General features: G+C 38.8%; 1 protein-coding gene across 2 annotated transcripts in view; it reads left to right on the top strand.

Annotated features, from left to right (window-relative positions):
- The window catches only part of LOC124790016 (integrin beta-PS), a 121,130-nt gene that overhangs the window by 92,291 nt on the left and 3,553 nt on the right, over positions 1–25,286 (top strand). The window contains exons 3-13 of one of the 2 annotated variants that reach the window (XM_047257566.1): positions 1,130–1,541; positions 2,650–2,878; positions 9,846–9,930; positions 17,310–17,480; positions 17,602–17,865; positions 18,013–18,300; positions 18,479–18,715; positions 19,566–19,850; positions 20,109–20,235; positions 24,091–24,237; positions 25,107–25,246. In XM_047257566.1, the coding sequence (XP_047113522.1) occupies positions 1,130–1,541; positions 2,650–2,878; positions 9,846–9,930; positions 17,310–17,480; positions 17,602–17,865; positions 18,013–18,300; positions 18,479–18,715; positions 19,566–19,850; positions 20,109–20,235; positions 24,091–24,237; positions 25,107–25,246 (2,385 nt within the window). Of the gene's footprint in view, positions 1–1,129; positions 1,542–2,649; positions 2,879–9,845; positions 9,931–10,256; positions 10,342–17,309; positions 17,481–17,601; positions 17,866–18,012; positions 18,301–18,478; positions 18,716–19,565; positions 19,851–20,108; positions 20,236–24,090; positions 24,238–25,106; positions 25,247–25,286 lie in introns of both variants that reach the window. The other variant, XM_047257565.1, reaches the window with a different exon arrangement.

Raw genomic sequence — 25,286 nt, forward strand, 5'->3', positions numbered from 1 at the left:
CATAAAGTAAGTTATAATGGGCCTAGTATAGCTACAGATATGACTTGTTCCTACGTCAAAATCACAAGTGTCACTAATGTATCCAATTTATGAAACTTCCGTTTTAGATACTTGAAAATGACCCAAGCCCAAAATTGGACAATCATACAAAAAATAAAGAGAATGGCAGCTGAAGGCTTCAAGAAATCATTCAAAAAATTTGTTTTTTTTTTTTTTAATTTCTGCAGCTTTTATGTTATGTGAACATAGGGGTCCCGGGTTCGATTCCCGGTGGGATTTTCCTGCCTCGAGATGACTGGGTGTTGTTGTGTCATCTTCATCATCATCATCATTCATCCCCATTACAGTTGGAGGAAGGCAATGGCAAACGACCTCCACTAGGACCTTGCCTAGTACAGCGGTGCGGTTCTCCTGCATCGTCCCCTACGCTCCTCGGAGTATGGGACCTCATCATCAGAGAGACTCATTTCATAATCTTCTTTCTGTACTATCATGTGGAATTCATATTTCAGGTCCGGTGCTGCTTGCCATCTATGAATGTTTATGATATCCTCCATTCACAAATTGTATCTCAATGTAGGTGATCACAGAAAGCAGGATATCTGTGTGGTTGCCAACAATTGTGGAGTATAGGACTGACTGACATGATGGAATATTTGGTGACATATTTCATAGAAAATTCTGAACATTGATCATGGACTTTCCTAGCTGTTTATTGATGTGGACCACCTTTGTGTCAGTGCCTCTGTGCTAACAGGGTGGGGGTTACTATCATTTCCTGGTATCGTGAACATCTTTCTACCATTTCTTAAATGTTGTGCATAGAGTGTAATGAGTTTGTGATGAATGTCAAGAGTATAGTATTTTCTGCCAGCAAAGTCAGAATTATGACTCACACTTAATAGAAGAGTGAAATTGCAGTTGCTGTGATCACTATCGCAAAGTGTGTTATATTTGTGTGAATAGATCTACAGTGTGTATTAAAACAGGTAAACCTCTAGATGTTCCAAACAGAAAAGCCAAATAACTCCCTGCCCTGAAATGTTTAACTTTTTTGTACTTTAAAATTTATGTCTGTACTTAATAGTGTTATGCACAGAACTGCAGTACGAGCTTTCAATCTTTCCAGTCTATGCGTGACGGCAAGCGTTGTTTTCAACCGAGTAGCAGCCTGGACTGGACACTCCACTGTGATGAGAAATATGTTTACAATCCTGACAATGAGTACAGTATAATCCTCAATCAGAAGCTGAGCAAGGGAAGTAGGACACGCTACCAGTCTAGCAGCAGTGGGACTTTCATAAAGGGGAGCAGCAGCAGTGGCAGCTCGAGTGTCATCAGCGGCGGCAGCAGCAGTGGCGGCACCATCAGCGGTGGCGGTGGGAGCATCAGCGGTGGCGGTAGCAGCATCAGTGGCGGTGGCAGCAGTGTCAGTGGCGGTGGCAGCAGCAGCAGCAGCAGTGGCGGTGGATTCTACGCAGAGAGCCATTCCGAGGCAGTGCAGATTGCTCCTCAGAGGGTGTCATTGAAGCTCAGACTGAGTGAGTTCTTCCTCATATCTGTATTATTTCTTATCCATGTTTTTCACTGCAGTAGTTGCTGTGTATAGTTGCAATATGCTCAGTACACTTGATGGAAAAAAAAAAGAGAGAGAGAAAAAGAAAAAGAAAATACAAATATCACTGATGTATGCTGTGATGAATCATGCTACCATTTAAATGTAAGGCATTAATGAATGGATCAGAATCTTAAAGTTGGGAGTTAGGAGAAAATTCTCAAGTCAAGGATGTAGCATTGAGATAAAAGTGATTGTATCAAATGAAAATTCAGTCGATAAAACTAGTAAATTATGAGACAGAATTGGTGGTGAAAAGTTTAGTACTGTTGATATACAGGGGAGGCTAAAAAGGAAAAGGCTGGTCAGTCAGACCCACTGTGAGATGTATGGACCCGTAGTGAGGATAAGGGTAGGTGAAGATCTTTGTCTTCCCTTGATCTCACTGTGGGTGATTCCCTCTCATTTTGAGGTCTGGTAACCTGCCCTTTCTTTTAAACCTTACTTGGCCTAGCCCTCTGTCCTCCTGAGGAAGGAACAAATAGTTCCAAAACCTAAGAAAGTATTGTCACATTTATCTTCATATGAGTATATCAAAGTTGCTGAACTTTTCACCTCTTGAATGTAAGTGTTGGCCAAAAATTCTGTTTCATTATTTATAAGATAAAAGTAATATTGATATTGTTTTCACATCCTAGGATTATCAGTGAAAACTGGTGAAACAACATATTATCTCCAGAATATTATATAAAAGCATATAGTTCCCCAAAAGTATGAAGCACTAGGAACATAGTAACTGCAACTTAATTTATAAGTAAAAGTGGAAGATGTAGCTATAATGTTCATTGAGTTGCAAGCCATTATGAATTTCATTGCCTGATTTTAAAAGCATTTCAGTACTCAAAGAAAAGAAAAATGTGACTCTGAGTATAATGTGAATCGCACTAATCATGGGAAGAAACAGTTTAGCCATTTAGAAACTTGTGTATCGTCCATGATGATTTGAATGCTAATTTTCAAATGACAAAAATATTTCTGTTAGTAAATAGTTGCAACATATTTCAAGTAATGATGAAATTTATGATTACTTTCAGATCAGGCCTATCGGATCAGATTTGAATATGCCCAAGCAGAGGATTATCCCGTTGATCTGTACTATTTAATGGACCTTTCAAAATCTATGGAAGATGACAAGGATAAGTTATCAAGCCTCGGAACATTACTAGTCGATTCCATGAGAAATATTACATCAAATTTTCGACTTGGTTTTGGTTCGTTTGTTGACAAAGTTGTTATGCCGTATGTGAGCACAGTACCAAAGAAGTAAGTACCAGCCATTATCTCAGATTTTATTTCTTCACAAGTTGAGTATTTGGGACAGGGTGTGATTTCTACTGATTGATGGTGAAATTATACGTGTTGTGTTTTTGCTAAATAAATGTTTTACGTCTGTGTTCCTATTGTGTTGAACTCACCAAAGATAATGGTATGTACAAAAGAGAAAAAGTGAAAAACAAATGTTGCATCACGAGTTTTCGCACTTACAGTTAATAAAGAAATATGGATAAGGGGTGGGAAAAGTTTAAAGCAGAGCCTTATAGAAGTGGGTTATTGCTCACAAAGATAGTTTCAAGACAATTGATCTTACAGGTAAGAGCTTGAAAGTAACCATAGCCTGTAACTGTTGAGATTCACATTGCTGAGAATCAAAGATAACCTTTAGTAATAGAGCATACTTCAGACTAGAACAACTGAAAGGAATTGAGAGTGTAGCTTTCTAAAGAAGGAAAAGAAAAGCTGTAATGTAAATGGTAAGGCATACAAGAATCCATGAAGAGTGGCGAAAGGATGTTTGATCGAGTGATGGGGAATACACTCATCAAAAAAAGTTTTGCATCACCTCGGTTTCAAGAGTTCTGGAACCTGTACTGAAAACTGGAATAGAAATCAACATAAACATTATTTCTGCCCTTTTTATTGCTCATGAAAACCACACATTCCATGTTCTACCACCATACAGCGAGACCTTCACAGGTGGTGGTCCAGATTGCTGTACACACTGGTACCTTTAATACCCAATGGCATGTCCTCTTGCATTGATGTATGTCTGTATTCGTTGTGGCATCCTATCCTCAAGTTCATCAAGGCACTGTTGGTCCAGATTGTCCCTCTCCTCAACGGCTATTCGGCGTAGATCCGTCGGAGCGGTTGGTAGGTCACATCATCCATAAACGGCCCTTTGCAATCAATCCCAGGCATGTTCTATAGGGTTCATGTCTGGAGAACATGCTGGCCACTCTAGTCAGGTGATGTCGTTATCCTGAAGAAATTCATTCACAAGATATGCATGATGGGGGCACGAATTGTTGTCCATGAAGACGAATGCCTCCCAATATGCTGCTGATGCACTATTGGTCGGAGGATGGCATTCACGTATCGGACAGCCATTACAGCGCCTTGCATGACCACCAGCAGTATACATCAGTCCCCCATAATGCCACCCCAAAACAGCAGGGGTTCCCTGCTGCATTCACTGGACAGTGTGTCTAAGGCGTTCAGCCTGACTGGGTTGCCTCCAAATGTGTCCCTGACGATTGTCTAATTGAGGGCATATGTGACACTCATTGGTGAAGAGAATGTGATGCCAATCCTGAGCAGGCCATTCAGCATGTTTTTGGGACCATCTGTACTGTGCTGCGTGATATTGTGGTTACAAAGATGGACCTCGCCATGGACATCAGGAGTGAAGTTGCGCATCATGCAGCCTATTGCATACTGTTTGAGTTGTACATGACATCCTGTGGCTGCATGAATATTATTATTCAACATAGTGGTATTGCTGTGAGGGTTCCTCAAAGCTACAATCTGTAGGTAGCAGTCATCCACTGCAGTAGTAGCCCTTGGGTGGCCTGAGTGAGGCATTTCATTGACAGTTCCTGTCTCTCTGCAATCTCCTCCATGTCTGAAATACATCATTTTGGTTCACTCCGAGACACTTAGACTCTTTCCTTGTTGAGAGCCCTTCCTGGCACAAAGTAACAATGCAGACACGATCGAACCGTGGTATTGACCGTTTAGGCCTGGTTGAACTACAGACAACACGAGCCGTGTACCTCCTTCCTGGTTGAATGACTGGGACTGCTCGGCTTTCGGACCCCCTCCGTCTAATAGGTGCTGCTCATACATGGTTGTTTACATCTTTGGACGGGTTTAGTGACATCTCTGAACAGTCAAAGGGAGTGTGTCTGTGATACAATATCCAGTCAAAATCTATCTTCAGGAATTCTGAGAACCGGGATGATGCAAAACTTTTTTTGATGTGTGTGGTTAGACTTTATGGAAGAGAGTTGGGAAGAGCATTCGGTAATGGTTTTTCCTTTCCTTAAAAGTAATTCATACTTCCTTACAATTCATGTAATAACTGCATCATGCTGGTAATTGATTTTGTAGCCCCATTCCAAGTAGCCCAGCAAATTACCTTACTTTTATTTGTCAGACAGATAACATCTTTCTTGTCAAACAGGAGGAAGTTGCAATGGTTTTGCAAGTATAAATTTTTATTGCCACTAACCCAAGATGTATAGGTGCTTAACATAACATTGCGACAGGATCACTAAAAGTTGACCTGCAATAGTGTGTTGTTTAAATATTCATGTAACAGGCATGCAGTAGAGTTAAAGTAAGCAATTTACAAAATAATTCTATTGGCAAAGAAAATTACATATTATTGTGCAAGTGCAGTTGCATACTAAATATTGAAATTTGTAGGGTGGAATAATGATGGTATTACAAAAATGATGGATTGCTACTTACCATATAGTGGAGATGTTGAGTTGCAGACAGGTGCAACAAAAAGACTGGTAAACAAGTGAGCTTTCAGCTAGAAGCTCTTCTTCTAAAGTTGACAAAACACACACACACACACACACACACACACACACACACACACATACACATACATTTGCGCAAGCACAACTCACACATATGACCACTGTCTCTGGCCACCGAGGCCAGACAGTGAGCAATCTGGATTGTAGTGATAAGGAGGCAGATGGGGCAGCGATGGGGTGGGATAGCATGGTAGGGTTGGGAGACGGTAAAGTGCTGCTTGTTGGAGCATACAAGGATGCAGCAAGACAGGGTAGGTGGGGGGGGGGGGGGGGGGGAGGCAGAAGAGGAGAGAAGTGAAAAGAATGTGAGTGTGTTGGTGTAATAGAAGGCTGTGTAGTGATGGAGTGGGAGGAAGGAAGGGGCTGGTGGGTGAAGGACAGTGACTAACAAAGGTTGGACACAGGGAGTTAAGTGAACGTAGGATATATTGTAGGAAGAGTTCCCACCTGCACAGTTCAGAAAAGCTGGTATTGGTGGGAACATTCCAGATGGCACAGGCTGTAAAGCAATAATTGAAGTGAAAAACATTGTGTTGAGCAGTGTGATCAGTAACTCAGTGATTCAACTGTCTCTTGGCCACAGTTTGTCATGTGGACTGACAACTTGTTGATTGCCATGTCCATGTAGAATGCAGCTCATTGGTTGCAGCTTAGTGTGTAGGCCACATGATTGTTTACCCAGGTATCCCTGACTTTGATGGGATAGGTGATGCTTGTGACCGAGCTGAAGTAGTCAGTGGTGGAAGGATGTATGGGACAGATATTGTATCTAGGTCTATTACAGGAATATGAACCACAATTCAGTGGGGGTGGAAAAGGAATGGACAAGGCTACTATGTAGGTTCTGTAGGTGACGGAATGCAACTGGTGGAAGGATAGTGGGTAGAATATTCTTCATTTCAGAGCACAATGCTATAGTTAGTCAAAAACCTGATGGATCAAGTTGCTTCACTCCTGGGTGGTAGTGAGTTCACAAGGGAATGCTCTTTTGTGGCCGGACAGTGCAACTTTGGGAGGTGGTGGGTGACTGGAGAGATAAGGCACAGGTGATATGTTTCTTTACAAGGTCTGTGAAGGCCTCATTGAGACACTTGGTATATATGAAGGGGGACTGCTCACCACTACAGATGCAATGGCCACAGGTGGCTAGGCTGTGTGGAAGGGCCTTGTTGGTATGGGATGGATGGCAGCTGTTGAAGTGATGGTATTGCTGGTTGTTGGTATGTTTCATGTGAACAGAGGTACTGATGTAGCCATCTTTAAGGTGGAGGTCAATGTCAAGGAAGGTGGCTTTTTGCATTGAGGAGGACCAGGTGAAGCAATGGGGGAGAAGGTGTTGAGGCTCTGCAGGAATGTGGATAGGGCATCCTCACTCTCAATCCAAATCACAAAAATGTCATCAATGAATATGAAACAGTTTAGGGGTTTAGGATACTGGGTGGTTAGGAAGGATTCCTCTCTACGGCCCATGAACAGGTTTGAATAGGATGGTGCCGTGTAGATGCCCATTGAGGTATGACGAATTTGTTTTTGAGTGTTACCTTCAAAGGTGAAGTAAATGTGGGCAAAGATGTATTTGGTCATGATGACCAGGAAGGAGATTGTTGGATTGGAATCTGCCAGGTATTGGGAAAGCTAGTGTTCAATAGCACTGGGCCTTGGGCATGAGGGAGGTTAGTATAAAGGGGAGTGGTATCAATAGTGACGAGCAGGGCACTGCATGATAAAGAAACAAACTGTGTAGAGTCAGTGGCGGAAATGGTTAGTGTCTTTTATACAGGAGGGTAGGATGTGGGTAACAGGCATAAACAGCCACTGACGATCTATGGCCAAGAGACAGCTGGGCAACCTAATCGCTGGGCACACTGCCCAACACATTATTTACTTCTATAAATGCTTCAAAGCCTGTACCATTTGGAGTCTTCTGACCAACACCAGCTTTTCTGTCTAGCACTAATGGGAACTCCCCCTGCAATATATCCTATGTTCTTGTAACCCCCATGGCATGAGCTTTCATTAGCCCCTGTTCTTCATCCACCTGTCCCCTTCCCTGCTCCCACTCCAGCATTACACAGCCCCCTATTCCACCAACACTCTCACAGGCTTTTTACTTCTCTTTGTTTCCACTCCTCCCCACCACCCCTCCCCCCTCCTACTACGTCACATCTAACCTCCCAACTGCACCTAGCTGCCTTACTCTGTCCCCACTGTATCCTTGTATCCTACCACGAGCAGCACTTTACCATTCCCCAAACCCAGCCTGTTACCCTGCCCAAGCCTTCTCATTACCTCAACCATCCAGATTGCTTCTCCCATCATGTACAGTTGCTTGCTGTCCAGCCACAGTGGCCAGAGACAGTGGTTGTGTGTATGTGAGTTGTGATTTCATGAATGTGTGTGTGTGTGTGTGTGTGTGTGTGTGTGTGTGTTGTCTACTTTAAAAGAAGGCCTTTTGGCTGAAAGCTCATTTGCTTCCCAGTCTCTTTGCTCTGCCTGACTGCACCTCAACATCTCCACTATATAGTGATTAGAAGTCTATCCTTTTCATAATACTGAAATACGAGGGCCGTTCAGAAAGTAACCTCCGGTTGATTTAAAAAAATACACCAAATTAAATAAAAATATTTTAATATATACATCTTACAACTACACCTTTGCACTATTTTTCTACATTGTCTCCATAGCAATTGAGGCACTTATCGTATCTCTTCACAAGCTTTGAAATTCCTTCTGCATAAAAATCACCCACTTGTGCCTGGAGCCAGCCTGTGACCGCATCTTTGAGCTCTTCGTCGTCATCAAACCGCTGTGACCCGAGCCATTTCTTCAAATGCATGAAGAGGTGATAATCACTTGGCACCAGGTCTGGGCTGTAAGGTGGATGGTTGATAACGTCCCACTTGAAGGACTCAAGAAGGGCCGTTGTTCTGCGAGCAGAGTGAGGACGGGCGTTATCGTGCAAAAAAACGATACCAGAAGTCAGCATACCACGGCGTTTGTTCTGTATAGCCCGTCGTAGCTTTTTTATTGTTTCACAGTACACTTCTTGATTAATGGTCGTACCACGTTCCATGAATTCAACCAACAACACCCCTTTGGCATCCCAAAACACCGTTGCCATCAGTTTTCTGGCAGAAAAATCTTGCGAGGCTTTTCTTGGTTTGGTAGGCGAATTTGAATGTGCCCACATCTTTGATTGTTCTTTTGTCTCAGGGTTCACGTACTTAATCCAGGTTTCGTCACCGGTCACGATTCTGTTTAACAATGGTTCTCCTTCGTCCTCATAACGTGACAGAAAGTCTAATGCAGAGGCCATTCTTTGAGTTTTGTGGTGGTCGGTAAGAATTTTGGGCACCCATCGTGCACAGAACTTACGGTAACCCAATCTTGCTGTCACTATCTCGTACAAGAGAGTCTTAGAAATCTGTGGAAAACCAGTAGACAACTCCGACATTGAGAAACGTCGATTTTCACGAACTTTTGCATAAACTGTCTGAACGAGTTCGTCAGTCACCAATGATGGTCTACCACTCCTCTCTTCATCATGAACGTTTTCTCGTCCACTTTTAAATAAACGTACCCATTCACGGACAACTCCTTCACTCATAACTCTTGGTCCGTACACGGCACAAAGCTCACGATGAATAGCTGCTGCAGAATATCCTCTGGCTGTAAAAAACCTTATGACAGCACGCACTTCACATTTGGCGGGGTTTTCTATTGCAGCACACATTTCAAACTGCCACAAAAACTAAACTAGCGCAGCTACGACGTTCACTCGACCACGGCTTGATGCCGACTGACCTGTTGAGTGCGTGAACGCACAGATGGCGTCGCTACTCCCCCCACAACCCGCACTGTGACCAATCGGAGGTTACTTTCTGAACCGCCCTCGTAATTTGTAAGTTACAGCACATGAACTGCTAGTAGTTTTAGATTTAAGCAATGAGACTTTCCAATATGGTGCCTTTAAAAATTTTGTCAAACTGAGATAAGATAGCTTGAGATTGAAAACAAAATGTGCAAGTGTCAGGTTATGGAAGAGTGAAAGAAGCCTGTATTGGCCAATGGAATAAAGGTATGAGTGATATTAGCAGAATGTAATCTTCCATAACAGGATATGCTATTGTCAAAAATTGAAGCAAATATTGAAAGAATGTTTATTTAGCTACTTACATGCATAACATTTTTATCACATGATTGTTTTTTAGTAGAATAATGTCACTATTGTTTATCTTTTTACCCTTTTCTGTGTGCAACATTCTCTTTTTGTGTGACTGTTGTGAAACAGCCAGGATGTGTTATAAGTTATTATTTGTAATTTTTGTGATCAGTTAGATGTTATCATTTTGTCTTGTTGAAGTAACGAGTGTTTTTTCCTGTGTTCATCTTTTACTCAGATTAAAGGAACCGTGTTCTGGATGTGAAGCACCATATGGCTTCGTAAACCGTATGTCACTAAGTGAGGATGTAGACACATTTTCTGTAAGTGAAGCTAACAGTTTTAAATTGAAGAGCAAAACCTTTAATTTGCAAGGTGTCTTTGTTCTGGTGCAAATGTTAATGTATTTTTTTCAGTCTGTTACTGCTTGTCTCACGATATTTAACTGGGCTGTGCACTGTGTCTACCAATTTATTGGTCTGTGTTGTTGTTGTGTATGTTGCTGACTTTTACCAAGGACTGTGCTGTTTCACAATACCTGCCTCTATGAATTAATATTACATACCTGCCAGGTTTTTAATATTTTTAAGTCTGAAAAGTTTACTCACACATAGAAAATTTGACTGGAGTTATTAAATTCTCTATTTAGCCTTCTGGAGCCCTGTTCAGGCTGTAAAGCTCCATATGGATTCAAGAATGTCATGCCTCTTAGTCCAGATGCAAACACATTTGCAGTAAGTGAAAACTGTGTATGGAGATGTAAAATGACATTTAACATTTTAACATGGCAAACAAACAATTGCATGCTGTCTTGGGCACAATTCTCAGAATGAGGAAAGTCTTCCTAGATCTTCAGTATAATCTCTATATTATATTATTGTTAAAGTGAAAGAAAGTTAGCAATTTTTGAAAATGGAAGGTGAATGAAATGGTGTTTCTGTGATGTGTAATCTGTTGTAAAATTATTAAGATTTCTTTGTATAAATCTGCTCTTCTATCTGTTTTTACTTCCACACTCAGCAAGCCAGTGTCAACTGCATGGCAGAGAGTACACCCCATAGTACCAGTTATTAGGGCTTTTTCCGATTCCATTCACCTGAATTATGCCGTATTGTGCCCTTAATTGGTCATTAATTGCTTGTAACGGATCTAGAAATTTAACTTTCTCACTTTATACTTTCTAAGAAAAACAAATAACACAAAATGTTTCCTAACATGTTATGAAACGTTAAAAATCAGTTTGTCCTGAGCACATGTACTTGTCAATTGAGATTAGTTCTGAAAAAAAAGTACTAACATATTCTAATGTTGTGGATTTATTGGAGTGCAAAAAAATATAGACATCATTTGTTGGTAAGAGACTAAAAAATTCATTATAGCAAGAGTTTAGTGTCATTCTTTTCGTAAAACTCGTGAAACACTTGATGAGAGTTCTCAGGTTGATGGGATATTAGACTGAAATCTTCCTCCTTTCTGCAGTACTTACAGATAGACAACTTCTGTATTTCTAAGCTGTCTGAAGAAAATTTATCTTCACCTGGTAACGGCTGTATTTTTCCGCTTAAGAATGCATATTCCACAGGCTGTTCAGAAAATAACACAGCCTTATGAGAATGTTACTAAGCTCCGAAAGATATTAAACCTGGGCTCTGTGATGCCTGAGTGACTTATAATGTTGTATCCTCAGAAGAACCGGTTGTAACCTTTGTTGAGGAATTGCAGCAATACATCATTCAGTTTCTTTCTGTAGTACAGGAATAGGGTCAGAATGAATTTTGTGTGAAGCATCCATATAATATACCCAAAAGAAAAAAGTCAGAGATAAATGAGGAGACATTGCAAGTATTAACACTTTTCAGCGATCAGTTTTGGCTGAATCTCCGACATTTTCTGTCTTACAGAACCTGTCGTATAGTGTTTTCTGTCAAAGAATTCTGTGTCTTGGCATAACTCACACGTCTAATGTGCTGGGTGACAGTGAATACCTTCCACTGTAATACGTACCTCATTTCTTCCTCAGTTACACAAGGACCATACCTGCAACAAAAAAGAAGCATTCTTCCATAACGTTGCACAACTTTTTGAACACTCTGTAAATGGAATGTGATTTCTTATGTCTGTTTCATGGTCACTGCATTGTATAAAACACAATTTGAGGTGTATATTGGTGGAGGAGTATGATTCAGTTGGATTTAAGAGACTTGAATCGCACTTCAATTTTACTCTGGTGATGTTTAATCCCATATACACTGCAGTTTGGAATTCCTGTGTGATTTGTCTCGATAAATGTGCGCCTATTTCACATTACGACCCTCTCCAACTGTCGGCAGTCTCTGTCAGTCAACAGACGAGGTCAGCCTGTACGCTTTTTCACTGTACATGTCCCTTCAAGTTTCCACTTCACTATCACATCGGAAACCTAGGGATGTTTAGGAGTGTGGAAGTCTTGTGTACAGACATATGACATAAGTGACACCAAATCACCTGACCACGTTCGAAGTCCACGAATTCTGCACAATGCACGTAATATGAAAAACATATGTTTTTGAGGGTGTCCGGATATTTTGATCATATAGTGTACATAGTGTTGTTAGTGTTGTATAAGTTGAGACTGTGATAAATTTTGCACAAATCTTAATTGTTTCCAGACACTTTACACAAAATTTAAAGAAACCAGTGTAATTAGGTCCTTATTTCAGATTGATTTGTTTGTGTCTATCTTTCATTAGCTCAAGTTAAAGTACTATTTCATTACCAAGTTTTTTCTGAAATTATCAGAAGTAAACAGGTACATACAGGGTAGGTGCATATGAGACTATCCACCACTTAATGCGTCCCACATACAGGTAACAATCATCTTCAGTCATTTCATTTTTATTGCACCCACGATTTCCCAGTTTTGTATTATTTTTTCTAGTCATTCTATCTTTAAAATAGTTTTGGTTCATAACATATGTTGTATGTGTCAGATTTAATTTTATTTTTCTGAGAATGTGCCTCAGACAGCATGCTGGTTGTATACTAATTAGACTGCCCATTAAAAACAGCTAACCATTTTTTTTTTCTGCTTTGAAACCTTTAGTTAAGTAGAGGCAGACCATGATATTAACTGGGAATGAAAGTCAGTTTATGTTATGTGTAAAGGTGAAGTTTACATGTCATTTATTGGATGGGGTTTGTTTGTTTTCATATTATGGCTAACATTGCAACGTTCTATTCATCTGTTACACAGTATTGGTCACAAATGAGACAGGATATTTTTCAGAATACAAAACTTTCTTTTGAAGAAATGTTCTTGGAGGACGCAAATGTTTGTAATTTTTATTTATGTTTGACATTGTGTCAATTTCGAGGTGATCTGAAAGTTATAGTATTCTTGAAGAATTAAGTTAGCCAAGATCGCTTGCAGTTCTTTTTATTATTATGATTGGTTTTGACAGATCTATGCTGTCATCTTCGGATCTGAAAGTTATAAAAACATATAGTGTCAATTTTTAAAAAAATAGGATTTTCAATTAAATATGTATTGTCATCCATTACATATAAACCTATAATAAACTGTCATTTTCTAACAATAAGTTTACAATAAACTTATTTCAGATTATACATCAACACATAACCATATCAAAAGTCCAGAAAGAGAACGTCATTAAGGTAACAGTGCAAGACAAATATAGACCGTAGCTGTCGACCACACAAAATCACTCCATGAAATAATGTCAGGTTCACATAATGTGATTCTTCATGCCATATAAAACACTTTAGCACATGTAAGCTTTGAAATCCACAATACATGTCGAATTTTTTTCTAAGTGGGTGCGTATGCTCACATGAAAAGCTGGGAAACTATACCACAAGCTCTACAATATTTTTTAATAATCCGCCATGCAATTAATACAAAATTTTGTAATGAACATGCTGTACTTAGACCACAGGCACCACATCACTGCCACATAAAAGGTAGTGTAGTTCATTTATATGGTGCAAAGAATACAGTTATGTGAACGTGATAGTAATTCACAGAGTAATTTTGATAATCCACAGCTATGGCCTATGTTTTCCTAGCTTATAGTTACCTTGAAGACCTTTTTTGTCAGGACTTTTGATGTGGCTTTGTGTTGATAAATAATCTGAACTACATTTACTGTAACCTTCCTGTTAGAAAATGACTGTTTATTATAGGTTTACGTGTAATAGATGACAATGTATATTTCACTGTAAATTTTACTTTTTAAAAAATTGATGCTATATATTTTCCAAACACACGTTTTAAAAAAATTGAGAATTAAAGTGTTAAATAAATTGTCTTGGGAATAAGTTTAATGAGAGTAGAGAGAAGACATAATTGCAGTGTGCCACATATATTGATTAGTGAACATCACTATGTAAAGATTTGTACTTCCTTATTTGTAAAAATATTATACTAGTGAAGTCGCAGTTGTGGTGTCGGGTGATTAGTGTATTTTGGGACATCAGCACAACATATTGTGTGTTTTAACTGTGTGTTACTTTATTTGTGACATGCTGATTTTCCCTGCCACGTTTTATTTGACGCAACATCACTATGTGACTTTCAGTATTGTAACAAGCATGTATAACTAAAAATGTTACAAGGTACATCCTAACACTGAAGTACACAATTGTTATATGAAATCATTTATGTTTAAGCCACCTTCACTTGGGATGTTTGTTTTTGTAACTTTTGGATCTGATGATGACAGCATAGATCTGTCAAAACCAGCCATAGGAATAAAAAGAGTTGCTAGCAGTCTTGGCTGACTTGATTCTTCAAGATTAATGTGTGTGTATCTTTGCAAACAAATGTGTGGCTTTCCACAATTATGCTCATGTGATTGAAGAGTGACAGAAATTGTGAATTACATCTGTTATGAATGCGAAGGTGTTTTCAGTCATACAAATACAGCACTATAATATAATTTTATAGATAAAAAATCTACTTACCAAGTGATGGCAGGAGAAGACACACATAAAAGTTAAGGACATGGCCAAGATTTTGGAGCCAGTGGCTTATTCTTCTGGCAGAAGGGTTGAAGGGGAGGGAAGAGGGATGAAGGAACAGGACTGAGGTGGTTTAAAAAATGGGGAGAGTTTTGTGAAAGTCATCCAGAGCCATGGGTCAAGGGAGACTTGCCGGATGCGATGGGAAGGAAAACCTGATCATTGGAGACTGCATCAGATGAGATTTGAAAACCTAAGAGTTTAAAGGTGGAAGATAGGATATCAAGCAAGACAGAGATTACTGAAAAAATATCATGCAAAAGTTTGTTTTGTCAGTAATCTCTGTCTTGCTTATTATCCTATCTTCCACCTTTAAGATCTCAGCTTCTTAAATCTCGTCAACCGCTGTGGCCGAGCAGTCTAGGCACTTCAGTCCGGAACTGCGCTGCTGTTACGGTTGCAGGTTTGAATACTGCCTCAGGCATGGATGTGTGTGATGTCCTTTGGTTAGTTAGGTTTAAGCAGTTCTAAGTCTAAGGGACTGATGATCTCAGATGTTAAGTCCCATAGTGCTTAGAGCCATTTGAACCATTTTTCTTAAATCTCATCCGGTGCAGTGCCCAACATCAGTCTATCGTTCTCATTGCTCCTGGTAAGTCTCCTCTGACATGGTGTTCTGGGCACTTTTCCATAACTTTCCCCATTTCCTTAACCTTGCCAGTCCTTTTCCATAACCCCTCTTCCTTCCCCTTTAATGTGCCGCCAAAAGTAGTCATGTGAGACAATGGAGACATTCTCAAGAGACAGCTGTGGTGGTACTTTTTGTCATATATAGCATCAGCTGAAGTCCCTCATCCATGCAATAGGATGGACATCCATGAATTTGCTAATATACTTTCTTGGGATAACTTACGTCTGTCTTCAGGAGTCTGCCACTTCAGTATCTCTGTGACACTCTCCCCTGGCTTACATAGACCATTGACCATTCATGCTGCACTTCTCTGTATACTTTCAGTATCCCTTGTTAGTCCTATGTGCTGTGGGTCCCACACACTTGAGCAATATTCTAAGATGGGTCACATGAGTGATTTGTAAGCAATCTCTTTAGTAGACTGATTGTACTTCCTCAGTGTTCTACTAATAAACCAAAGTCTGCCACCTTCTTTACTCACGACTGAACCTATATGATCATTCCATGTCATACCTCTACAAAGTGTTACACCCGGGTATTTGTATGACATGGCCGATTCCAACAGTGATTTATTGAGGTTATGTTCATAGGATATTATGTTTTTTTCGTTTTGTGAACTTGGTTGTCTTGGTCCAAAGCTTTCAGTACGTCATGTGAGAAAAGTGCGAGTTGCATTTCACATGATCAGTGTTTTCAAAGACCATGCTGGTAGCCGATTGAGGTGGTCATTCTGCTCAAGATATCTCATTATTTCTGAGCCCAGAATATGTTCTAAGATTGCACATGTCCTTAACTTTTGTTTGTGTTTTCTCCTGCTGCCACTTGGTGAGTAATTTTTTTATCTAAATAGTTATAATATAGTATCAGATATTGATTATTTTCATTGATAAATATAGTACTACATATTAAAAGCTAAACTGAGTTGAGAAAACTGTAAAATTATAAGGAGGTAGAATTATAGAATTATCTTCGGGTGGCAAAATTCCAAGTACTGCTAAAACACACACACACACACACACACACAAACATTAATAATGATGATGATGATGATGATAAAAGAAGAAACAACTGACACTGAATTTTAGTTTTCAATGTTTATCACATTAGTACAAAGTAAAGAAAGGGATTCAAGTAGGGTGCAGGAGGGCAAGAGCAGAACCAATCTGAATTTCCTATCAAGACATAGCATTGCAAGTGTATGTACTATGGAGAAGTAATCTTTTTGGATATATACTTATGCACGGTGTAACGAATTTGGCTGGTATCCAAAATATGACAACATTCAGTACAATAAGGCCAACCTGCAAAATAAGATCTTTCTGAAGTTCATTTATATTTTGTTCACTGAGCCTTACTGACACGCATGTAGAAAATACACTACAGATGTGTAATACAGTGCAGCTCTTACTTCATAAATCCTTAATTGCTAAAAGTTGACACATTAACATATGCGCCAAAACTAACTTGTAGTACTGCATTAAATGTAACATTGCTTTCTGTAAAAAAAATTGGTTCTTGCTTGTGAAAGAACTGTTTAACTATGAGTTTATGCTTTGTATACTATCCAAGCATTGACTCTTTACAAAGGAAGATTTCATGCTTGTAACAGTTTGGAAGTGCTACTGATCTTCAGTTATAAATTTCATGATTACTGTTAGTTTACAAGAAGTGGGAACTAAATGTGCATTGTCTCTGGTTCTTGTAACAGATCCTTTTTGTTTTGTGAGAAAATAAATACAGAGTTCACATATACAGTTCTTTCATTATAGCTAGTAATTTTCAAAATTCTGCTTTAACCATTTAAAAATGAAGTAGTTGTAACATAAAAGCTGTGTGATGTTTGCATGCTGGATTATAAATTAGTAGAATCTTTGTATAAATGTTATTCAAGAATTAATATGATAGCAAATTCTACTTTATATAGCCCTTGAAAAATTCAAGTGAATATTTTACTCTTAAATCATAAAGTTGGATATTTGAATATGGTAAGTATTGCATTTTAGGTAAGTATAGTACTGAAATTATTTTTGATGTCCAATTTTCCTCCTTTAGGATAAAGTGAGAGATGCAGCAGTGTCAGGAAATCTGGATGCTCCTGAAGGCGGTTTTGATGCTATCATGCAGGCAGTTGTCTGTAGGGACAAAATAGGCTGGAGAGAGAAGGCCCGACGACTCCTTGTGTTCTCTACGGATGCTGGATTCCACTATGCTGGTGATGGCAAGGTATGAATGTGACTGCTTGTGCTCACATCTGTATTCATCATAATATGTCCAGTTGGGCTGTTGTAATGTTTACGTCTGGTTATTGTTGCTTAGCACTTATCCAATAATTGGCCAATTACAGCTTGGTGGCATTGTTAAGCCGAATGATGGAGAGTGTCACTTGGACAGTAGTGGGCTTTATACTCATTCAACTATACAAGATTATCCATCTATATCACAGCTGAATTTGAAAGTCAGAGACAACTCAATTCATGTGATATTTGCTGTGACTGCTGAGCAGTTTTCTGTTTATGACCAGCTGCGGACATATGTTGAAGGCTCATCATCAGGACAGCTGTCTGCAGATTCTTCAAATGTTGTAGATCTTGTAAAAGATCAATACAATGTAAGTTTCTTAAATCACCAATAATTGAACCAGTTGTAATAATGAACCACTTATGTAAACAATATAATTTTTGCTGTTAAAATATGTAATTTTGCCGATTTATGGAAGTATTAATTGTTAAATTAAGGCATATGATTTGTGTTACAGAAAATTTCTTCATCTGTGGAAATGAAAGATAATGCCAGCAGTGCAGTGAGAATCACATATTATACAAGTGGCTTATCTGGAGGAGCAATGAAGCAAACACATAAGGTTGATGGTTTGAAAGTGGGCTCAAAAGTTAAGTTTGAAGCAGAAATTGAAGTGACAGAGTGCCCAAAGAACCGAAAAGATTGGCAGCAGCTTATCCGGATCTATCCAGTTGGTGTCAATGAAAGTCTTCTTGTGGATTTAACAATATTAGGCGACTGCCCCTGTGAGCGCAAGTCACATCCTGTAAGTGTTTATGGGATTTTAGACATGTATGTTTAAGGTTGAAAAATGGGCATCTCAGTTCTAAAACTAGTAAATTAGTCTCCACGTAGGAAAAGAACTATTTTTTCTAGACCACTCATATAATGCAGAAAATATGCATCTATTTTGAATTTGTTTTGCTTTTTCATCTCCTGTTTAGACTTACAAAGAGAATGCCATTGAATGTTCGGGAGCTGGAACATATATGTGTGGCATATGTAAATGTGATGCTCAACACTTTGGTCGCAAGTGTGAATGCAGCAGTGAGAGTGGAGGCAAAGAATTTGAAGGTGTGAACACATGCCGACCAGACAACACATCAACTGTTGACTGTTCAGGACGGGGAACATGTATATGTGGAGTGTGTGAGTGTGATTCTCGGCCCAATCCGTATGAGGTAGGTAATATCTGAGACTTCTGTATAACTATTTGTTAGAGCTTCAATAATGTATATTAAATTAAATATTTCCAGTGTTGTTCATTCTTTCTCATAGTCCATTTCTGTACTTCCTTTCTCTTTTCCTTCCTCATAACACTTATCAGTGAGTCAGTTTGCTCTGTTAAGGGTGCTCTTACTGTTTTTATATAAGTAAATTATTTTTTTCTTAATGTTGATGACCATTGAATATTTGATATACTAGTTGCCTGCAGAGCTGGCAGTATCAGTTTCCATTCACATTGAAGAAATGGCAAATGTGTCTCTAAAAGCTTTAATGAGTGATGTTGTTAGATTTCAAAACTGACAGAAGATATTTAGGAATTAATGTGTTTCAGTACAATGATAACTATTCAGATTACAGACTTACTCTATTACAGATGAATTATCACAGTGTTTCTTCACAAACTCCCATTCCTCGAAGGTACTAAAGGACATAAAAAAGATAAGAAAAGGAAATTACAGAGTTACAAAGTGTGTTGGTTTTAAACTTCTGTCTGGAGAAAAAATGTGTCTGTGTTCTCGTTGAAAGGCTTGTAAATTTGCGAGGTCTATTCACTGCAGGATGTTCATGAAAGTGCCTTTTTAATTGGCCTGGACTGTTCATAGATTTCAGACTGTAGTTGGCTAATAAGGGAATTGTAATACTAAAATTTGCGCTAGTAAAATAGTATTCTTTCATACCTCATAGTACCACATTGTGTGTACTAGTCAGGGTTTTGTTGTGACATTTTTCCTAACTGAAAATAAATTCTAAAATTCAAATAATCCTCTGAATATGGCATTTATCATCTTTCTTAAAATTTTGCAGGTTGTATCAGGCACATATTGTGAATGTGACAATTTCACATGTGAATATTCTCATGGTGAAATATGCTCTGGCCCCAGTCATGGTATCTGTGATTGTGGAAAATGTAAATGTAAGCCAGAGTGGACAGGTGTTGCTTGTGACTGTCCAGTGTCCAACCAGACTTGTATATCACCCATAAATGGGGAGGTATGTTCTGGACATGGCGAATGCAACTGTGGAACTTGTTTGTGTGATGACGATGGTGGTGAGAATCGTTACACAGGAAAATTCTGTGAAAGGCGACCGGTAAGTTTCTCAGTCCTTTTGCAACTGGTTGCATTTCTTAATATTGCTATATGTTGTTAATAACATTGACACATACATAAAATGAGGAAAAGTATATTATTCCTTCCAGAAATTTCGATTGTTGTTATAATATTGATACAGGTCTTCTTAATGTGTTACGAAACATAATAGTATCTGAAAGCTTCACAATAGGTACTTTCTTTGATTTGTTTATCCTGACTATAATTTTATATCATAGTTCCTTAATTTTTGTTTCAGGGTGTGAAACCACCTTGTGCTGTGTTTAAAGACTGCGTGCAATGTCAAATGTATCATAAAGGAATTCTAACAGAAGAAGAATGTGCAAATTGTACATTTGTACCAATTTCTGTTGATTATGTTGAAGGTACAGTTTTTCATTTTAAATGTTTTGATATTTGTCTTATATGTTGGACCATTCAGTCAAATTCTGGCACATCTGTTAGCATACTTCGGTTGTTCTTTCTTTTATATGTACAAACCATATGAGCCATCTTCCCTCTACTTAATTCCTTTTCCGCTTTGTCATTCTGTCTTCAGTTATTAGTTTCTAACATCTTCTTTTCATTGTCACTGTGTCTGTCATGTCTAACTGTCATTTCTGACAACAAGTTTTTGTATTTGTCCACATCTGAAAAAGTGAGAAAACACTTCAAGCTTATCAGATTTCCTGTACTAAAATGCATTATTTCATGATAATCAGGTTTGCACTAAAGACTGTGTTTAGATGATCACATACATCTTTCTTTTTATGCTATTCCTTAGTGGTGTTCACAGAATTATTTTACATTATGGAAACCCTACTATGAGTGTGAAACCTCAAATGAGGTTGTTGTTTTATCTTTGTGTCTAAAAATAAAAAAAGAACTGGTATTTCAATTGGAATTAGAAGTTAGTTGAACATATTCAGCGATATTTTAACGTACATGTTTTGTCTCTTCCCTATCATCATTATTTCTTGCTATTGTCCACACACACACACACACACAAATGCAATTTCCACAGAGATCAATCCATTAAAGACCCAGGTGGAGAGGTTCATCCTTATTTAAGGTAGTAAAAAGTAATTTTATTCTCCAAGAGTGGAGCAAATTAGAAATCTAGTTCTCCATAACACAATTTAAAATCTCATGTACAATGTTGTTATGGAGCAGAGTATTTGCATGCATTAAAATTGAAAGGATGTCTCCATCAGATAATCATTTTCTGTTAAGATATCCTCAGAATACTCTTTTCCAACAAATTTCACACCAGTAAAATGACCAAAACTGAATATGTGGAACACAGCATTGCACAGTGTATATGCTTCTTGCATGTTGCTGAAAATTGTGCAGGTGGGAGGTGAAGATAGTGAAAACTTGGTTTTTCAAAACTACCAATCAACAAAAAAGAGGTTTTAGCACTGCTTTTCTTTCTTATGAAAAAGTTATTGTAGGAGATAGTGCCAAAATTGTACACCGCCAAGAATGGCAACCAGAGTGAGGAATGTCAGCACTGTTTTCAAAATGCATTTCAGATGTTGTAATACATCTACAAGGAGAATGATGCAGGCTGTTTCTGAAGATACAGTGATTGTCATTACTGATACACAGTACTGGCAAAAAGCAGGTTATCTTGAAATTTAGAGCTGATTTGGCAGTAGCACAGAAAGCACTGCAATTTGTAGTAGTACAATTTTGGAACAAGACCAGCAAACTAGATTAGTCATACTGACAAAATCAGTTAAGAGATCCATGAGAGTGCTTTGGAGTCTGAGGACAAAATCATTCAGACAACCCAAGATGTCCAGAAGCAGTCTGACAATGCAGTGTGTGGTAACACACTGGGTTACTTGACCATCATAGCACAACAGGCACATACGGCACACCAGTCACTCCGTATCTACTATTGTAAAGTGGGGCTGCCAGAGGGAGACGCACAGCCAAGCGACCACTCACGATGGGTGGGCTTATTGCTGGGTACTAGTCATGAAAGGGGAAGAAGTTGTAACACTCTGACTAAAATGACTTTGTGATTGATGCTTCAGCAAGTTTAGTGGCAGGTGCCAGCCACTAGCCAATCGTTGCTCTTTCTCAAGCACCACATGCTTTCTGTGGTGCTTGTTTTGTAGGTAGCTGCAGAGCTTCATCTAATATGTTTGGCTACTTAATGGCAGCACTGGTCCCTGTCACTGCAATCTGTAAATCACAAAGTTATTTTAATCAGACTATATCAGTATAACTAGTATTTTTAAGTCAAGTGCAGCGTTCAGTGACACCACCTGTGGTATAGACTCTTGGAAAAGATCATATGATAACAGTAGGGGCCGCAGGCAACAGTTTGATTTACAACCTCTTTATAAAGTAAAGGATTATATTGGGCACAAATGTTCTCCATACTACTGTGAAGATCACATCACTTTTTAAGTGGAATGACGAACTCCATGATGAAGCATTCCATGAGATGTGTTAATACGTAACTTGAAAAATCACTGAGGATAGGGGATGTTCACACAAGAATGTGACTGATGCATCTCCACCCCTCACTCAGTGAAATCATATGCAGCATGATTTGCATTGGTGCGATTCTGATAAGAGGTCATGTGAAAGGTTTGTTACTAGAAGAATGTAGTCTAACCAAAGTAGTTCTGTACTATTCCAGTGATTTCCAATTTTTTCCTTTGGCATTTTTCAGACATATTCATGTGCAAGACAAAACTGCTAAATAAATACAATTGCAGTTGAAAATGCTATGAGCAAACACTGTGGCATGGACAAAGCCATGGATATTTGAAAAATAGGTATTCCTCAAGATCCATCTTCCTTGATGTTTACTTTCATCTCATTGAGTCTCACATCCAAATCTCAATTCATACAAAACCAATCAATAAGCAACATTACCTTCACTTTCACAGCTGTCACACTTTCCACATCAGACCCTCCCTTCCCTACAGCTTAGATATCTAATCTCATACACACGCTCATACATCAGTTACCTAAACATTTATCTAAACGATTCACAAACTTTCCTCTCCTGCAGTGCACAAATATTGTTCAGAAATAAATCTCCAGGGCATTATTCTCTTCTGATAAATACAGTTCCCATTTTAACAAAAATTTGGCAGTGCACTCCTCTTGCCACCTAATTTCGCATGGGTCTCAAATACTTCAGTATGTTACTCTGCCAAGGCTGTGACTTGTAATGAGATAATATCCTACGATATTGTGCATGCACCACCCACTATCACCCCATCGACACGCAGGTCGCCGAAGTGGCGTCAAATCGAAAGACCTGTACCAGGCGAACGGTCTACCCGACGGGAGGCACTAGCCACACGACATTTCCATTTTACCTTATGTCACCCTCCTGATCTCTGTAATGTCCTTGTTGAAAACAATATGCTTCCCCAGACCCAAGACTCCTGCCATTGTAATCATTTCCCCCATATAGACCCAAGACTCCTGCCATTGTAATCATTTGCTCCTTATAACTTGTCCTGTGCATCCACCCACTATCTCTTACATCAGTCCATCAACAAAACCTAAACAGGCTGAGTGAATCAATGGTCAAACAATACCTGGTTGGTGAGCATGCTGTACAGTATGGCTCATGCCTGCCACACCCAAACCACTGTTTGGACATCACTTCTGGACTTAACAAACAACCATTTTTTTATTTACTATTATTTTTCTTTTAGGTCCCCCCCCCCCCTCCTCTCTCTCTCTCTCTCTCTCTCTCTCTCTCTCTCTCTCTCTCTCTCTCTGTCTCTCTCTTCCTAGTTCCTAATTACTGTATTCATTTCACTTCCTCTTGCTCCATCTTTACTTCTGACTGTCATCTCTAGACTGAAGCTGGCACAGTGCTTACAATTGTATCTTTGACCTCCTCTCTGACACTCCCCCCTTTCATCTTCACCTCCTCATGTCCCCACAACAAGTGGAACTCCCCCACTCCCCCAGCCAGGTGTCTCAGTGATGTGGCCCATCTTTCTAAACTTCTCCTATATACTTTTTTTTTTCTAACAGTTCCAGAAGTTTTTTGTACTTTTATATGTGTGTATTGGCAATACTTAGAATTTTGACATTTATAGGTAAGAACTGGCTAGCCATTCTGTCTCCTTGTATTTTGTGTATGGTTATTAACATTATAGACATTTGGAATAAAAAATGTTTCGTGAAGAATTACTCATGATAGTGTTATTATCCTTCTTCTGTGGCTCATCAATATTTTTTATCTCTTTCAGCGGATGAGGACAAGGGAGAAGTTTTCTGCTCTTATTACGATGAAGACGACTGCCAGTTTCGTTTTGTATATGCCTTTAATGACACAGGCCATGTTCTGGTTAGAGCTCAGGAAGAGCTCGACTGCCCTGCAGAAGTTTATGTCTTAGGTAGGTTATGTGTTGTATTAGATCCATTTAGACATTTCTTGCAGTGATTTCCAAATGGTAAATTTTTTGTGCTATATTAACACTTTGGGGATCAGCCACTTAGTAGAATATTGGGCCTAGGAAACTGGCTACTTTAAAGCATTACTGGCACATATTTAATTGACGTAGCTTCAAGAGTAATATATACCAAAAAAGAGCTATGCTTCAAGATTTATTTTTTATATTTACTTTAGTTCTTTGATAAGAGTGTAGATCTTAAAACAATGATGATAGGAAATATAATTATCCTCCCAAGAAAAAATTGCAAGGTGAAGTTTTGAGAAATATCTTCATCTTGAGTTTCCAAACTGTCTTGCTCACTCAACAGATGTGATGTATTTGTGGCAGAATTACAGGTAACGGCAAAACCTAACAAGTGCACACATAAAATTACATCAATGCAATCACATTGGCTCAACCATTCACAACAGCAGCTGTTAGGCCTACTAATGTTTCTTTCACAATGAAACTAGAAACTGACAACAGAAGGCAGCACCAGTCAAGGTACAGGTTGCAAGATGTCCGTACATTGTTCTCATACAAAGTGAGCCCAGTTTTTGGGCAGTAATTGGCTCACATGTCAATAAAATGATGGCCAGACCTGTATTTAGGTGCAGTCTTTTTAACACAAAATTGCAGCCAAAGCTGTGCTTGGCCTTGGTCACCAAAGTGTTAATGCTTTGTTTATATTACATGCAGTGAGCATTATAGTACTAATCCCAAAAGCTTAACAGAAAAACATTTATTTACCAGAAGGTTAAGAAAACCCATTAGTTAAGATCAGAAAAACAAATTGATGTTGCAACTTTCAGTATGCATTTTATTTCCAGGAATTGTACTTGGTGTTATAGCTGCAATTGTTCTCATTGGTTTGGCATTCATTTTGCTCTGGAAAGTTCTCACAACAATTCATGATCGACGAGAATTTGCCCGATTTGAAAAGGAACGAATGATGGCCAAATGGGACACTGTAAGAAGAAAACTTCATTTACACTGCAACTTTCTCATAT

This window comes from Schistocerca piceifrons, chromosome 3 (genome assembly GCF_021461385.2).
Source record: "Schistocerca piceifrons isolate TAMUIC-IGC-003096 chromosome 3, iqSchPice1.1, whole genome shotgun sequence".
NCBI classification, from domain to species: domain Eukaryota; kingdom Metazoa; phylum Arthropoda; class Insecta; order Orthoptera; family Acrididae; genus Schistocerca; species Schistocerca piceifrons.